Here is an 18,639-nt window from a genome sequence, read left to right as displayed (position 1 = left end):
AAGAGCTCAGTCCAGGGTCAACTGCCCACCAACTCCTAGGTTTTGGAGTTTCCCGGCCTCAATGGGCACTGAGCTCGAAGGTGCCCTTGTCTGGCACAATAAAAACTTAAGCCCAGAGAGTGTCGTCAAAGTCACTCCTGCAAAGAAAGATGGCTCTGTCCAAGCTGCATCAGTTCTTCCTGGCTTGTCGATACGGACAAGGCGACGGGTGATGGGGTGAGAGGGCTTGAGAAGGAGGGACCCAGTTGTACCGACCTTCGTGGGACCCGTAACTCTCGATTTCTCTGTTGGAGTTGTCTATTGATCCTCCCGGCCAGATCAATGAGAGCGTGAAGGGATTCGAGCGGCCAGCTCATCCTTGATTCGTGAGGATAGTCCTTCCAAGAAAATGCTTCGGAGGCTATCCTACCTCCAGTTCTCTGAAGCCATAATCCGGAACTCTATAGCATATTCAGCTAGGGTCTTTGAGCCCTGGCCTAGATGCAGTAGGTTTGACCCGACGGTGTTGCGTCGGCCGGGTTCGCCAAAGACTAACTTAAAGGCCTTCATGAACTGCTGCAGATTTTGAAGCAGGACGTTGCCTTCTCTCAGAGAGGTGATGCCCAGGCTGGGGCCTTCCTGTCAAGAAGTGAGAGGATGAAGGTCATCTTAATAGAATTGCTGGAGAACTGTGAGGGCTGCAAGGAAAAGTGCATAAAGCACTAATTCAAGAATCCTCAGCACAACTTAGGATCCCCTGCATATCTGGGAGATGTTGGAAGATGGATTGTGATGGCTGTCGGGGAGGTCAAAGGAGGGGTGGTAGCCACATTGCTGGTCGAGGCAGTAGAGGCATCCAGGCGGGTGTTGAGTTGTTCCATCGAGCCGGCAAAAGCCTCCAAGAATTGCTGCTGCTGTTGGATCTTTTGTGCAAGTCCTGAAATGGCCTGGAGACCGGAGAGATCTACCCGGCCCATGTCCTCTGCAAGCTATTGCAACAGTAGACCCCTGAGTGAGACGAGTAAGGCCAACCTGAGAGGAGACTTCCCAGGCTCTCATCGTCAGGGAGGCAGATCTCAGTACCAGTCTGGGTAACGGTCAGCCACAGACAGACTGATACAGATAAAGTCCAGGGTCCAGGCAGGCAGCAATCAGGCAAATCCGGGGAACAGTCCGAGGTCAAGACAGGCAGCGAACAGCAGAATCCAGTAACAATCCAAGGGTCGAGGCAGGCAGCTAACAAAGGAATCCAGTACACAGTCCAAGGATCGAGGCAGGCAGCAATCAGGCAAATCCGGGGAACAGTCCAAGGTCGAAACACAAAAACACACTTCCAAAACCTCACTGGATAGGAGGGCATATCTGGGAGATGCTGAGCCATAGTACAGCCTGTGAAGTTCCCTGGGGTTCTTCCAGCAGGGGGGGAGTGATGCTTCAGGGCCTTTAGGACTATTACAGCACTCTCCAAAATCTTGAAGTAAAGCCAATCCATATTAGAAGTTTTCCAAAAATAGAGTTTACAGGTGAGTAACTTGTGAAATTGTGATGTTGACATTAAATCACATGAACATTCAAAAACATTCAGGGGCCTCCCTTGACTCTAGGTATCCATTTAAGTTATTCCAGGGATCTATCCTTGAACTCCTTTGTATTCCTCTTTATCCCTGAATATCCTTGACTCCTTTTTATGTGACTCTCCTCCTTTCCTGAGATGCAAACATCCACTGGATAATGTACAGCTTAGGACACCCTTGACAAGATACATATTCTTCTGTTCCTCAAATTCTTCTCTCCTCCTTTTGATCCAGTCCCCAAATGGAGAAAGTCCTGCTACTCTCTTCTATTCAGTTGAAGTTTTTCCACATTTTTTAGAAACTCCAGATTCAAATGTATCCCTTATATCCCTCCAATTTCTACAGAACTCTTGAAAGGAAAAAATAAATCTCAACATTACAAAAAGCCAGTTATTCTCCCGTTTCCAGGAATCTCCTTCTAAAGCCTCCTCATGGGCTGCTCCTGGCGCTCATTCCTTGAAAACAAAGTGGCTTTCTCCAGAAACTCTGTATCCTCCGCAGACAGCCCCAGAACATTCTGGCCTTCTGCTTTTATAATTCCTTTGCCTCCCAAGTTCTCCACCAGTGAGATATGTCTGCAGCACTTACTCCACCTACTCTTTCTCTGGTCATATGTGCCCCTTGATGGACACACATGGTAGCCTGGTAAGGAGCCTTTGGGTCCCTGTAAAGCCTGTTGGAAGTGTGGACCCTTGTTGCCGAGGCGTGATTGGCACCACCTAGTGATCAAGCCTACTAGGTCCACCCCATCAGCTGGCAGAGAGGACCTGTAGCAGGATGGGTTGGAGCTTCGCCTTTACCTTCCACATTCCCTGCAGATTGAGTCCTTGCCTTCCAGGAACCGACAGACTTAGGTGGGTCCCTAGACCCATCCATATACATAAGTCCAGGCAAACATGGGTCGAAGCTTGCGGCATACAGCAGAGACAGTGGACAGGCTAGAGGTCAGAGCAGGCAGCATACAAACAAGGTCAGGTCTGAAGCAAGGAGTCAGATTCATGCAGCAGGTTCAGATCCAACATTAGGTTCAAAGTAGAGAAGCAGGCCGAGGGGGAAAGGCAAGGGAAACTCAGACAAACAGGCAAGGACTGGGAGAGGCAAGGGTCAAACAAGAACAAGTCCAGGCACAAAGACAACAAGAACACAGGCAAGGCAAGACAAGGCAAGGACAACACAAGGAAGCAACACACACTGGTATACAATGACACCAGGAGACCTGTTGCTGATGTAACTGTACAGCATGTGTCTGACATGTGCTGGCACAAACTTAGTAGGGCCTAGCTCAGCAGTCCAGCAGTCAGAATTATACACTGAGGCATTGAAGCAGTGTCTGGAGCTGAATTAAGTAGGCAGGAACATGTGACATCAACATAGAGCACCAGGGGGCCTTTCTCACCGTAGTCCCTTTAACAGGCAGCAAGAGTGGTGTGGGGGATTGGCGGCATGGCAGCAGCATGGCGGCAACCGGCGTTCCTGCCATGCGAATGTCGGGCCCTGTCTGCGGCATTGGAGTAAGTGTGGCAGTTTGTGGGGCAGTCCTGCAAGCCGCTAATTGTATCAGCCCCTTACACCAATATCTGTGATCTGTGTAGATTTTGTAGAAAAATTGTTCAGTTGTGCTCCGATGTATGAAGAGCTAACATCATGCAAGTGAGAGTTAATAGGCTAGCATCTCTTGCAGTTGGAAGAGATCTGGAAAAATCTATTGTGATGTCATTGATTTCTTTGTTGCCAAAAAGCTATTAAGGTGCCACTTTAACTTGAAAATCTACAATTTTTATTTTCCTAGCTTCATGCGGAACTCCTTATTGTCATAATCCAAAAGTGTTCTCTTTATTGATCTTTAGCTTGCATGTATGTAACTTATGTTCATTACTTGCATTTATTACATTTTGAAAATATATAAGGTAAATGGATATTTTTATTTACAAGGATGTTGCTGAGAATTATTATTTCAGCTCTAGTATTGTTTTTCTGAAGATATTGTAGGAACTTTGGAGAGCCTCCAAGCTTGGGGCTCCAGTGTACCTGTTGTATCTCTTTAACTCTATCTCATTAGGTATGGCTGGAGTACGTCTTCCTCTTCACCAGTGCCACACTTATATTGATTAAAGTGATATTTTCTTATGTGCAGAACCTAAGGTACAGGATGAAGACTCCAATGATGATGACGATCAGAATGAAGTAATTCAGTCTCTACTGAACGTTGTACACGAGGAGACTCAGAACCTCTTGCTATTAAACCATAATAATGGCAACTTGAGAGAACATCTACCAGGTATTGTAAACCATCAGGAAAATGAAAGAAGTGGCAGAAGGGTGTTATCTAATGTAGTAGGTATTCAGATTTTAGAGTTATTTGCAGTCAGTGACTCCAATTTTATTTCATAGGGCTTAGGGCTGCATGTGTGGATCTTGAGTAGATTGTAAGCTCCACCAAGCCGGGGACTGTCTCTCACATGTTTTTGTACAGCTCTGTAGTGTGTTAGAAGTGATAAGTAGTGGTAGTAGACTTCAGCCATAAATTTCAAAGCAGATTTACATCCGCAAGTCTGCTTTGAAAATTAGCGGATAGGTGCTAACCTTTGCTTGGCATGCATACGGACATTTGTGAATGCATGGGGGCAAGTGTAAATGTTCACGTGGATCTTTACATGCATACGTTTAATTTCCTTGTCCTGATTCCACCTCCTGAGAATGTCTTTGTTAAGCACACATAAACGTAAATGTGAAATTGATTTTGTGAATGCTTTAACATATACAACCCCTGGGGTAATTTTCAAAAGTCATATATTCACCCGTTAAATGACATTTTGAAATTTCTCTCCAGGGTTTCAAGTCCTAGAGTTAACAATGTGTAGCTATAACTGAAGCAGACGTTCTCATTAAAGCTTATGATTCACATGTTAACATTGAGGTTAGTCTTTTGATAGAGAAATACCTTAGAGACAGAGCCAGTGCTACCATTTTGCTGCCCTATGCGAAAAATAGCTGTGCACCCTCCCTCCCCGTTCTGTTGGTTTGTTTTTTTTAACACAACATTTTTGTTGTTTTCCCAATAACCAACGCACTGTAGAAACTGTCAGCCTCACGCTCTGTCCCAGGCCCCCTTTCACCACCGGAAAAAAAGCCCTGCTCCCTCCGACAATACAAACTGTCAAAATTAACACCTGCTCTGAACCCATCCACAGTTCCAATATTTTCTAAATTGTACAGGAATGATCCCCAGATGCTCCTGCCCCACCTACCAGTACATATAAAATTGGTGCCAGCTGAGCCCTGTAGCCGGCACCAGCTTGTTGTACAGAAAAACATGACCTGCTGAGGTGCCACCCAGAAAATCCTGCACAAAAAGACACTTAGGCCTATTGTAACGCGTGTTAGGTTGTGGGTTTGGCCCATGGACAGCCTTGAGTAAACTGAATGATAGCAGTATAGTGAACTTCCAATACCACAACAGTACTAACTGCAAGCATTCAAACAAGAACAGCCCTGTTTATGAAAAGGCAACTATTACACCAGGTCCTAAAACATCTCCTATTAGGAAAACAGAACAAATCAATGTGCTCTAAATTCCTACTGAGAAACTACATGCTAGCAGAATACTTCACCTCGCTTACACATGAAGAATACAATCAGACCCTCACCAAATACAGAATAAAGAGACCCTAAAGAATAAATAGAAATGTGGAGAGAGAAACTGAACTGGAAACTGCAGCTAACCAGACTCCGTAAGTAATGCAGTAATGGGAAAACAGAAACACTAGTTCTCAAAAATCAAACAGTAAAATCAGGAAATATAAATCAATCATAACAAACCATACTAATAAAAAGAATATTGCCACACAGATGCAAAGAGAATAACATCCAGTAATTAAGAATTCATAAAAAAATTTTAAAAATTTCCAAACAACAATAAAATATTGAAAAATAGCAGACACATCAAACTCCCAATAATTAAAACAAGGGAAAAATTCCCTGCTTCCCAGACCTTAAAACTTTGGATTTCCAGTCACTCTAAACTTCTCATGGATTAATGGGGGTGGCACATTTTTCACACACACCCCTCAAGGCAGGTTTCCATTCATACACATACAGACACACACGCACATACATACTCCCATTCCCCCCAGGCAGGCTCCAGACACACACGCACACACAAACATACACACACAAATCCATTCCCCCAGGCAGGTTCCTATTCACACACACACACACACACATACCCCCATCCCCCTCAGACAGGTCCCATTTCCACACAAACACATACGCATCCCCCTTAGGCAGGCCCCATTTCCACACAAACACATACGCATCCCCCTTAGGCAGGCCCCATTTCCACACAAACACATACGCATCCCCCTTAGGCAGGCCCCCATTCACACACACTCACTCATTCCTCTCCCAGGCAGGCTTCCATTCACATGCCACCCGGTGCCTCGTTCCCTAGGGGAGAACAAGATTCTTTGTAAAGCTATAGCAGTTCTTTCTGCAGCTCCTCGTGTGCCGGCCGGCCCCATGGTACTCAACACTCACAGTGCTAACACTTCCTGTAGGCTCATCTCATGCATCATGAGTGTTGACTATCGCAGGGCTGGCCGGCACATGAGGAGGAACTGCAGAAGGAGCTCACTCTTCTTCCGGCAGAGTGTGGGACTCTTCCTTCTTATGCAGTCGGTGGCCACACAGGCCTCTTTGTTCTTCCACCACCAGTGGGATAGGGTCCACTGCCGCTTCCACCACCCTCCCAGGTGTGCCGCCACATGCAATTACACGGTTTGCACACCCGGTAATGCCAGACCTGCTTGCCATTAAAAGTGATTCTGAATATTGACTGCAATAAAATAAATGTATCAGAATCTTTCTCTTTTTCTTTTTTTGTCAAAATCATTTTTTATTAATGAGCAACACAGGTACAACCAAAACTGTGTCAAGAGGAAAGAGAGGGTACAGTGTAAGCCAAATATATATACAGCTTCGCAATATAAAATTATTCCCCTCGATTATCTGAACCAAATTGAACAACCTGCGTACACTCTTTTTGAGGTCCACCGGACCAAATTAAGCAATTCAAACTCAGACAACACCACACAACCCATTCATACCACATACAACCACAGACATTCTTCCACTCCACTCACAACTCCCTCCCCCCCATCCCCTAGGAGACAGCCCCTCTATTGCAACCTTCAGCAAGTAATCAGAAAAAGGTAAATATCAAACTACATTTAAGATCTATGCTTCTAATGACTACACATTGCCTGCAGGCCAAACCCAATGATTGCACCAGTCCAATAGGCACAGGGGACCAATTCAGATCCAGGATGGTTGATATCCAGTGGCAACTAGAGTAGATTGAATTTCCATCGGGAGTAGAGTATAACAGGTGGATCAGCAAGATTTGTAAGTCAAACCCTGTTCTCCCACGTTGTTCAGTGCAGCTAACCGTTCCATTTGCATTGAGGATGCGAGCCGACTATACCAGGCCCACAGGTTGGGGGGTGTGTTTGGCGCTATCCAGTCAGCCAAGATCGTGCGACACACCAACAACACTGCAGTATGGCAGAACTTATCCAAAGATACCTTGTAAGAGGAGATAACACCCCGTAGACCAGAAAGAAGTAATTTGCTCGTCCGGCCAATAGTGGAGCCTGTGCATTGAGCAACCACTGCAAGCACTGTATTCCAAAATGGTAGCAGAACAGGGCAGGTAAACAGCCGGTGTGCCAAGGTGTCCGTCGCTTGGTGGCATTTAATGCACTTAGGTGAGGGCAATTTCACCATACGACAGCGGCGAACATCATGTTGACGGGAGAGATCAGAGATAGAGGTGGGCTAATCAAGTTCCTAGCAGTGAGTTTGGATACAGCAGTGTGCCCAACATGACTTTCAGGAGCATTCCAAACGAAGTATATTAGGAGACAAGTCAGCAAGAAACATGAATAAAAAGCAAAACAACAGAATTAATATTGTAAAGGAATGTAGGCTACAGCATCACATTAATGGCTTTACAATTGTGAGAAACATTCTGATTTGGATTTTGAAGTCATTTGATTTTGTGTGGGTACCCTGACAATTTACAGATAGATTCCAAATATAAACATTTAAAAACCAGTATAATAGAAATCCGTGAGTATTCCCGTGTACACCTGGGGGAGCATTTGGGGTTACTTTTCTGAGGTGGAGGATCAAGTCTCCGGGGCTGCAAGCTGAAGGCAGGATAACCTACAGAGCCAGTACCAGGCTGAGAACACTCCACACAAACAAACCACTCTCCAGACTCAAACTGTGCTCCAAAAAATAAATAGTTTACTGTAGGATCTTCAGAGTCAAACACAATGACAGCTCAAGTAGGTGCAGAAATTAAACAGAATCACACTTGCAGAAAATCTCTTAACTCTTCTTCTTCTAACTTCTTTTCCTTAAATAACAGTTCTTTCTTACCACAACATAGTGTCTCTTTGTATCTTATCTTTCTTCATTCTTTAGGACAGCCTAGCCTGGTCCTGTCTTTCTTTTCATCAGTTAGCCAACTAGTTACTCACAAAAATGTCCTGTTCAGCTGAAGGAAAAATCCTTCTGGTGCAGCACCAGGATCCTCTAAGCCCCAGAGCAAGTTCCCTTTGGCACTGTGTGTGTTCCTGGTCCAGATAAGTTCCTGCCCCGGTTAAGCATAGGCTTATATTTTAAACTTCCAGGCTGTATCACAACTCTCTGCTTATTCTCTTCAGGCCTATGGAGATTTTTTTAGGAGAAAATCTGCCCCACTCCTGCTACTTCCTTCTGTAACCCTGGAAGAGGATCACAGCTCCAACTAGCCTCTTCCCCTTGCAATCTGGAGCAGCCCCATACTAGGTAGAGTCAGGGTAGTTATCACTTCTCCTCAATGGCCGAGCTCCTGGGTGATGTACCCCCTTGTTTTCAAGAAGGGCATGTAACACCCTCTGACAAAAGGATGACCTGGAGCCCTGGAACATTCTTACTCTGACTCCAGGATAACCTCCTGCCCTCTGCAAATCCTGTGCACCTCTAGCAGATGTTATACACTGTTTGAGGCGCTGCAGATTTCCCATAAGGGGAATCCTCATTTACCATAAAGCTTGTTAGCGACTATACACTCTTGTGACATAGAAGCCACATGAGTCCTGGCTTGTGTCACTGTTGTAGGTTCAGGCCTTATAGGTAATATTGTTATGTGGGCTTTATTCTTTCCTCCACAGTGAAGTAATTGTAATAGAACTATGTATGCTACACATGAGCACATGGCTCCATTAGAGTGACTTGAAAAGCAAAAGAGCAACAGTTAATATCAAAAGACTAATCACATATACGAGATGGTTCCAGAATGTCCCATCTAATAGGTATACCTTATAATCTTCCTCATTTAAATCCACCTGTACTTTGTATATATATGTGTTTTTTTATGCTGATCAGTGGTAACATCACATTCTCTTTTTTGCACAGTGGGGTAGATTTGAAAAGGTGCGGCGGGAGTAGATTTGTTCGCGCAACCCGGCATGAACAAATCTACTCTGTATTTTATAACACGTGCGCGCAGCAGCGCGCACGTGTTATAAAATCGGGAGTCGGCACGCGCAAGGCTACGCAAAATCGGCAGCCTGTGCGCGCCGACCCATGCCACCATCCTCCGTTCCCTCCAAAATCGGAGCGGCCTCAGAGGGAACTTTCCTTCCGGACCCCACCCCCCAGCCCTAACTAATTCCCCCCCCTACCTTTATTTTATAAGTTACGCAGCTCTGTCAGGAAATGCTGTGGGTGTCTCTTTGAATGAAAAAAATGCCTTCATTTTAGCACGAAAATCATAATAATGACCTAGTTGCATTTGTTAAATGAAGACCCAGTGTGATTACCCTATTTAAATTTGTAGGGCATTTTAGGTGAAGAGGACAATACAGAGTATATATATATATATACATATATATATATATATATATATATATATATATATATATATGTATATATATATATACATGTATATATATATGGCTTTGGAACTATCTGTTACTGGGACTTCTTTTCAAAAAAGCTTTGAAGAACAATTATATAAAGAAGGAGGGAAGGAACTGAAAAAAGGACCTTTTGGGACAGCTTTTATTTTTTAGACAAAAAAAAAACTCAGTAGGTTATGCGTAGATGGAGCTTGCTTATTGAAGGTTCATGTAGAATAACTTCCTGCTTTCCAATTGGGAAACTTTAGGCACTAATGGGAAGCTGGCAGAAGAGAAAGCAGAAGACACAGACTGTGATGGTTCATCTTTGCCAGATGATTCTCCCGAGGTAAAATATATATATATATAGCCTGCAAATAGAAGAGCAGTCTGTAACAAAACAATTTGCTGCATTTGAACACTGTAGTTTTAGAGAGGATTCGTTTATTTCATAGAAGCCACACTTTGTTATACACTGATTTGAAGATGACAGCAAACAGACAAGCCGATGCCAATATCTGTGCGCGTAAAATGGGCCCTTGTGATTGAGCGCCCGCTCTCCCAACGTGTGCCAATCCACCTCTTCTGGGCACCTGATTTAATATTTAAATGGGCTGCCGCAGTAATAAGGAGGCTCTAGGGGGAACTGCATCCCTAGCGCCTCCTGGGCACTGGGCACCCAGGAGAGGTGGCTGTCAGTGCGAGTTAAGAAATTGGACGCTAAATTTTGAGAGCATCCGTTTTCCTAACCTGTGCACATCCACGGGTTAGGAATACGGATGCTCGTTAGTTAAGCGTCCATTTTCCTAACCGGATTGCCAGTGACTTTTTTTTTTTTTCTGTTGTCCTTTTTTCAATTCCTCCAACTTAATAACATCTCTGGGGCAGGCATTAATTTTTGAGAGTAAAAATGTACACTTTGGGCACGCTTTTTTTTTTTTTTTTGCATCGGGGGTAATAGCTAATAGCCTCATTGACATGAGTGCTATTAGCTACATGCTGGTTTGGATGTGCGTTTTGGACTCGCTAATCCCTTTATTGCATGAGGGGTTTTGTACGTGCATCCAAAATGCACAACCAAGCGCATGTAAAGCCATGTGATCGGCAGAGTACACTATATTGCATCGGCCTGAGAGAGTGTAATTTTCAATAGTCTGCATAAGTCAATACATATGCAAATAAGTTGGTGCATCTAAAGTTACAGCAGTGTTTATAAACTATATAGTAGAAGACACACAGTTTATAAAATGCCATGTATTTCTAATGTAGGAAAACGCATACATGATCTACTTATTTTATAAAAATGCTTGCTTATATTTTACACACACAATAATTTTTAACATTTATATGTAATAACTCTGAGTTATAGGTGGAGGTCCTTTTTATCTTTCACGTTTACATGCAAGACTGATAGAATGCACATACTAAGGGCTCTTGCAAAATACTATTTACATGCATATATGCATACATGTGTAACACATGTCCAATTTTACACAAACAAACCTTTTGAAACTTTACCCCAACTAACTGCACTAACCACATCCCTTGGCAACAAATTCCAGAGTTTAATTGTGCATTGAGTGAAAAAGAACTTTCTCCGATTAGTTTTAAATGTGCCACATGCTGACTTCATGGAGTGTACCCTAGTCCTTCTATTATCCGAAAGAGTAAATAACAGATTCACATTTACCCGTTCTAGACCTCTCATGATTTTAAACACCTCTATCATATCCCTCCTCAGCCGTCTCTTCTCCAAGCTGAAAAGTCCTAACCTCTTCAGCCTTTCCTCATAGGGGAGCTGTTCCATCCCCTTTATCATTTTGGTCACCCTTCTCTGTACCTTCTCCATTGCAATTATATCTTTTTTGAGATGCGGTGACCAGAATTGTACACAGTATTCAAAGTGCGGTCTCACCATGGAGCGATACAGAGGCATTATGACATTTTCCGTTTTATTCACTATTCCCTTTCTAATAATTCCCAACATTCTGTTTGCTTTTTTAACTGCTGCAGCACACTGAACCGACGATTTCAATGTGTTATCCACTATGACACCTAGATCTCTTTTTTGGCTGGTAGCTCCTAACATGGAACCTAATATTGTGTAACTACAGCATGGGTTATTTTTCCCTATATGCATCACCTTGCACTTATCAACATTAAATTTCATCTGCCATTTGATTGCCCAATTTTCCAGTCTCACAAGGTATTCCTGCAATTTATCACAATCCGCTTGAGATTTAACTACTCTGAATAATTTTGTATCATCTGCAAATTTGATTAACTCGCTCATTGTATTCCTTTCCAGATCATTTATAAATATATTGAAAAGCACGAATCCCAATACAGATCCCTGAGGCACTCCACTGCCCACTTCCCTCCACTGAGAAAATTGTCCAGATGTTTCCTGTCTTTTAGCCAATTTGTAATTCACGAAAGGACACCGCCACCTATCCTATGACTTTTTACTTTTCCTAGAAGCCTCTCATGAGGAACTTTGTCAAATGCCTTCTGAAAATACAAATACATTGCATCTACTGATTCACTTTTATCTACATGTTTATTAACTCCTTCAAAAAAGTGAAGCAGATTTGTGAGGCAAGACTTGCCTTGGGTAAAGCCATTCTGACTTTGTTCCATTAAACCAGGTCTTTTTATATGCTCTGTGATTTTGATATTTAGAACACTTTCTACTATTTTTCCTGGCACTGAAGTCAGGCTAACTGGACTGTAGTTTCCCAGATCGCCCCTAGAGCCTTTTTTAAATATTGGCGTTACATTAGCCACCTTCCAGTCTTCAGGTATAATAGATGATTTTAATAATATGTTACAAATTGTTATTAATAGATCTGAAATTTCATTTTTTAGTTCCTTCAGAACCCTGGGGTGTATACCATCCAGTCCAGGTGATTTACTACTCTTCAGTTTGTCAATCAGGCCTACCACATCTTCTAGGTTCACCGTGATTTGATTCAGTCCATCTGAATCATTACCATTGAAAACTTTTTCCAGAACGGGTATCTCCCCAACATCCTCTTCAGTAAACACCAAAGCAAAGAAATTGTTTAATCTTTCCGCGATGGCCTTATCTTCTCTAAGTGCCCCTTTAACCCCTCAATTATCTAACGGTCCAACTGACTCCCTCACAGGCTTTCTGCTTTGGATATATTTTTTAAAGTTTTTACTGTGAGTTTTTGCCTCTACGGCCAACTTCTATTCAAATGCTCTCTTAGTCTGTCTTATCAATGTCTTACATTTAACTTGCCAACACTTATGCTTTATCCTATTTTCTTCTGTTGGATCCTTCTTCCAATTTTTGAATGAAGAACATTTAGCTAAAGTAGCCTCTTTCACCTCACCTTTTAACGATGCTGATAATCGTTTTGCCTTCCTTCCACCTTTCTTAACGTGTGGAATACATCTGGACTGTGCTTCTAGGATGGTATTTTTTAACAATGGCCATGCCTCTTGCACACTTTTTACCTTTGTAGCTGCTCCTTTCAGTTTTTTTCTAACTATTTTTCTCATTTTATCAAAGTTTCCCTTTTGAAAGTTTAGCACGAGAGCCTTGGATTTGCTTACTGTCCTCCTTCCAGTCATTAATTAATTCAAATTTGATCATATTATGATCACTATTGCTAAGCGGCCCCACCACTGTTACCTCTCTCACCATATCCTGTGCTCCACTGAGAATTAGATCTAAAATTGCTCCCTCTCTCATCATTTCCTGAATCAAGTGCTCCATAAAACTGTCATTTATTCCATCCAGGAACTTTATCTCTCTACCATGTCCCGATGATACATTTACCCAGTCAATATTGGGGTAATTAAAATCTCCCATTATTACTGCACTTCCAATTTGGTTAGCTTCCTTAATTTCTCTTAGCATTTCACTGTCTGTCTTACCATCTTGGCCAAGTGGACGGTAGTATACTTCTATCAATATACTCTTCCCCAACACATAAGGGATTTCTACCCATAAAGATTCGATTGTGCATTTAGTCTCATGCAGGATGTTTATCCTGTTGGACTCTATGCCATTCCGGACTTAAAGTGCCACACCGCCTCCTGGATGCTCCTCTCTGTCATTGCGATATAATTTGTACTTCAGTATAGCACTGTCCCATTGGTTATCCTCCTTCCACCATGTCTCTGAGATGCCAATTAAGTCTATGTCATCATTCACTGCTATACATTCTAATTCTCCCATCTTACTTCTTAGACTTCTGGCATTAGCATACAAACATTTCAAAGTGTGTTTTTTGTTTGTATTTTCATTCTGCTTTTTAATTGATAGGGATAAGTTAGAATATTTTAGCTCAGGTGAGTTTTTAGTTACAGGCATGTGGACAACTGTTCTTATTATTGGAACCTCACTGTTGGGATGCCCTAATTCTAATGCATCATTAGTATCCTTTGAAGATACCTCTCTCCGAACCATGCGCTGCTGAGCGACTGTCAGCTTTCCCCTTTGTTCTAGTTTAAAAGCTGCTCTATCTCCTTTTTAAAGGTTAGCGCCAGCAGTCTAGTTCCACCCTGGTTAAGTTGGAGCCCATCCCTTCGGAAGAAACTCCCCCTTACCCAAAAGGTTTCCCAGTTCCTTACGAAACTGAATTCCTCTTCCTTGCACCATCGTCTCATCTACGCATTGAGACTTCGGAGCTCTGCCTGCCTCTGGGGACCTGTGCATGGAATAGGGAGCATTTCAGAGAATGCTACCCTGGAGGTTCTGGATTTAAGATTTCTACCTAAGAGATTAAATTTGGCTTCCAGAACCTCCCTCCCACATTTTCCTATGTTGTTGGTGCCCACATGTACCACGACAGCTGGCTCCTCCCCAGCACTGTCTAAAATCCTATCTAGGTGACGCGTGAGGTCCGCCACCTTCACACCAGGTAGGCATGTTACCAGGTGATCCTCACACCCACCAGCTACCCAGCTGTCTACATTCCTATTCATCGAATCACCAACTATAACAGCCAACCTAACCCTTCCCTCCTGGGCAGTAACCCTTGGAGACACATCCTCTGTGCAAAAGGACAATGCACCACCTGGAGAGCAGGTCCTTGCTACAGGATCCTTTCCTGCTACACCAGTTGATGCTCTCCGATAATGAGACAGTCTTCCTCCAAGGCAGTACCAGGGCTGCCAGTCTGAAGTTGGGACTTGGCTACTATGTCCCTGAAGGTCTCATCTATATACCTCTCTGTCTGCCTCAGCTCCTCCAGGTCTGCCACCCTAGCCTCCAGAGATTGGACTTATTCTCTGAGAGACAGGAGCTCTTTGCATCGCACAATTTCTCACCGGCGGGTAAGAAATCATACATGTGACACTCGACGCAAATGACTGGAAAGCCCCCCTCTTGCTACTGGACTGCTGCCTTTATCTCAAATTTGTTCAGTTCCTAGTTAAGTTTTAGGTTGCTATGGGAGTAGGAATGTGTCTAATTAGCGTCCTTTAAATGTATTAGTGAATTCACTCTGTCTGGTAGTGGCCTACAGGGGAATGATCAAACTCTCAATGAGGAATTCGTGTAGTGAAGTAAAAGGCTGATTTGGGGGTTTTTTTTAGTGTAAAAGTGGCTCCTGCCTGTAAATTAAAGGATGAGCTTGGGGTGTGTGGGTGAGGGGTGGGAAATTCAACACTCTAACTTCTGTTTATTTGCTGCCTTACTGACTATTAAAAGCACAAACACACTAAATAATATACCCCAATAGTTTACTTTGCCCCGTTACTTTAAAAAAAAAAAAATTCCCAAGCAAAACTTACTGATTCCTTTCAGCCACCAGCAAGGTGATCCTCTCCAACACTTGTTTTTTTCTGTTTTCATATATTCAAGAAGATTATCCAAGATTGTTTCTTTCTATACTAATTGCAAAATAACAAACTGAAGGTTTGAAATTTTCTTCTTTATTTACAGCCAGCAAAAATAAATGGTTGTGAGGAATATTTTGAAGACAAACACGTGCCTAAGAGGTAAGAATTTTATTGGAATTAAAATGGAGGTTTTGGTGTAAGCTATGGTTTTGTTTCTCTATTTCTCCTAGGACAAGCATGGAGTGACATCAGCAGATAGAGCCCGGCACAGAAAACTTTTGTCAAACATTGTAGAACTTTGACTGGCATACTGAGCATGCCCAGCATGCCACTATCCACGCGTCCATGCAGGGTCCCTCTTCAGTCTCTCTTTTTCCGCAAGGCTTTTGCTTCGCTGTTGTTGAGCGGTGAGGGTAGCGGCTGCAGGTGTAGGTGCCTGGCTTCGGGCCTCAGATCTCTGGCCAGAAGTACAGGAGTGCCCTTCAGACCTCCCTTGTACTAACAAAAATCGCTTCAGAGATAAAATCAAGGAAGCAGTGGCACAGCTAAAGGATTATCACAAAACCCTTCAGCACCAGTCAGCCAGCACCTCCGACCCTCAGACCTCTGACAAGAAGTCATTAAGGCAGGGTTCAAGAGGCCATTTTACCACCCAAGGAAATATTATCCTCCAGCGGGTAGAGCAAGGTCAGCGTGCTGCACCTTGGACCACCTATGAGACAACTGCATGCCCCTCAGCTACAAGCAGCCTTGCAGCAGAGCCCCACCACAGGGTTTTGACTGGTTGGGAGGGAGTTTAAGCCAGCATAGGAGATGGAACAGCTCCCCTATAAAGAAAGACTAAAGAGGTTAGGACTGTTCAGATTGGAGAAGAGACGGCTGAGGGGGGATATGATAGAGGTGTTTAAAATCATGAGAGGTCTAGAATGGATAAATGTGAATCGGTTATTTACTGTATCGGATACTACAAGGACTAAAGGGTACTCTATGAAGTTAGCATGTAGCTCATTTAAAACTAATCGGAGAAAGTTCTTTTTCACTCAACGCACAATTCAACTCTGGAATTTGTTGCCAGGGGATGTGGTTAGTGCAGTTAGTGTAGCTGGGTTTAAAAAACGTTTGGATAAGTTCTTGGAGGAGAAGTCCATTACCTGCTATTAATCAAGTTGACTTAGAAAATAGCCACTGCTATTAACTAGTTTCAGTAGCATGGGATAGACTTAGTTTTTGGGTATTTGCCTGGATTGGTCACTGTTGGAAACAGGATGCTGGGCTTGATGGACCCTTGGTCTTACCCAGTATGGCATGTTCTTATGTTCTTAACCTGTCCCGACAACAAACGACCTTCCGGTTGGAGGCCACCTGCGGATTTTTGCACACCGCTGGTGGGAAATCACCTCATACCAGTGGGTCCTATCCATCATTCTTCGGGGGGTTCATACTAAATTTCCAAAGGGTCCCCCCAAAATCCCCTCCGTGCCCCCATGAGGGTTTTTGCAAATCAGCAGATACTGCGAGTAGAGCTCTCTGCCCTTAAAACGGCTCGAGTTGTCAAGCCCGTACCGCAAAATCAGCAAGGCACCGGGTTCTACTCCAGGTATTTTCTGATTACCAAGAAAACAGGATGTCTTCATCCTATCCTGGGTTCCTTGCAAGAGAATGGTTCAAAATGGTTTCACTGGGAACCCTGATCCCTCTCCTACGGAAGGGGGACTGACTTTGCTCCCTCGACTTAAAGGATGCCTACGTCCATATTGCCATATCTCCCAACCATCGGAAGTATCTCCTGTTCTTGGTGGGAGACTAACATTTCCAGTATTGGCTACTGCCCTTCAGCCTAGCATCCGCACTCTGAGCTTTCATGAAGTGCCTAGTGATGGTGAGTACCTACCTCAGAAAGCAACAGGTTCGGGTCTTCCCCTACCTGGAGACTGGCTCATCAAGTGCGATACCAGGCATGGGGCCTTGCAGTCTCTCCAATCCTCCATCTGGATTTTGGAGACCGTAGGTTTTCTGATCAACTACCCGAAGTCCCAACTGGTGCCATCACCACAGCTGGACTTCATCGGGGCCAGGCTCGACACGGACCAAGCCAGGTCCTTTTTGCCCTGGGACCGGGTGCTGATTCTGGTGTCCCTGTTGGGGACAATCTCTGAGTTACCAGGTCTCTGTGCGCAGGATGCTGCGATTGCTTGGTCACATGGCGGCGACAGTCCATGGTTACACCTTTTGCTCGGCAACACATGCGCATGGTACAGTGGACCTTATGGTCCCAGTGGAGTGAGGCCACCCAGGAACTTCAGGTATGCATCAGTGTCACACTGCCACTTTGAAAGTCCTTATGGTGGGAGACCCAATCCAATCTGGAAGTGGGGATTCCTTTTCAAGTTCCATCCCCACAGATCACCCTCACTACTGATGCCTCCCACCTGGGTTTGGGAGCTCATGTCACGGATCTCTGCTCCCAAGGCCGGTGGTCTGCATGGGAAGAGCGATGTCAGATAAACTTCTTGGAGCTTCATATGATCTAGTGCGTTCTGTGGGCCTTCTGGAATCACCTCACCAACAAAGTAGTTTTGATTCAGACCGACAACCAGGTGGCAATGTGGTACCTGAACAAGCATGGAGGCACAGGATTGTTCCTCCTTTGTCAGGAAGTGGTCCAGATTTGGTCCTGGGCACTATCCCAGGCCATAACACTTCACACCATGTACTTGCCGGGAGCAGAGAATGTGACAGCAGACATTCTGAGTCGCTCGTTCTGCCGCCCCTCCCCCCCCCCCCCCCCCCCCCCCCCCCCGAATGATCCCTCAAGCAGGAGGTTGCAGATCGGATCTTCCACCTCTGGGGGACCCCAGACCTTGATCTTTTTTCTTCCCCTTGCAACACAAAAGTGGATCGTTTTTGCTCCCTGGTCAAGAGAGATACCAGAGTGACATCGGATGCCTTTGCCCACCATTGGGGCACCATGATCCTAATCGTGCCCTAATGGCCATGGCAGATCTGATTTTCCCTTCTGAATGATCTCTCCTTCCAGGCACCAATCAGCCTGGGGACCTCCCCAGATCTGATCATGAGGATCTGGGCAGGCTGTGCCAATCCAACCTCCGGGCCTTAGCTCTAATGGCTTGGATGTTGAAAGGATGACTTTGCGGGCCGTGGATCTTTCAGAAGGAGTATCTCAGATCCTGGTGAAGTCCAGGAAACCTTCCACTAGAAAGTCTTACAGTCTGAAATGGAAGAGGTTCTCAATCTGGTCTGAGAGACATGGGTTGGACCCATTCTCCTATTCCACCTCGAAACTCCTGAACACTGGCCTG

General features: G+C 44.3%; 1 protein-coding gene across 1 annotated transcript in view; it reads left to right on the top strand.

The window, feature by feature from the left end:
• Positions 1-18,639, top strand: part of PTPN13 (protein tyrosine phosphatase non-receptor type 13) — a 659,094-nt gene that overhangs the window by 577,592 nt on the left and 62,863 nt on the right. Inside the window, 3 exon segments of the mRNA XM_029599218.1 lie at positions 3,688-3,831; positions 9,772-9,851; positions 15,423-15,478. Coding sequence (XP_029455078.1) covers positions 3,688-3,831; positions 9,772-9,851; positions 15,423-15,478 — 280 coding nt within the window.

The sequence above is a fragment of the Rhinatrema bivittatum genome, chromosome 1 (genome assembly GCF_901001135.1).
Source record: "Rhinatrema bivittatum chromosome 1, aRhiBiv1.1, whole genome shotgun sequence".
Lineage (NCBI taxonomy): Eukaryota > Metazoa > Chordata > Amphibia > Gymnophiona > Rhinatrematidae > Rhinatrema > Rhinatrema bivittatum.
The sequence above is the reverse complement of the archived record's forward strand: the minus strand, read 5'-3'. Positions and strand labels throughout refer to the sequence as shown.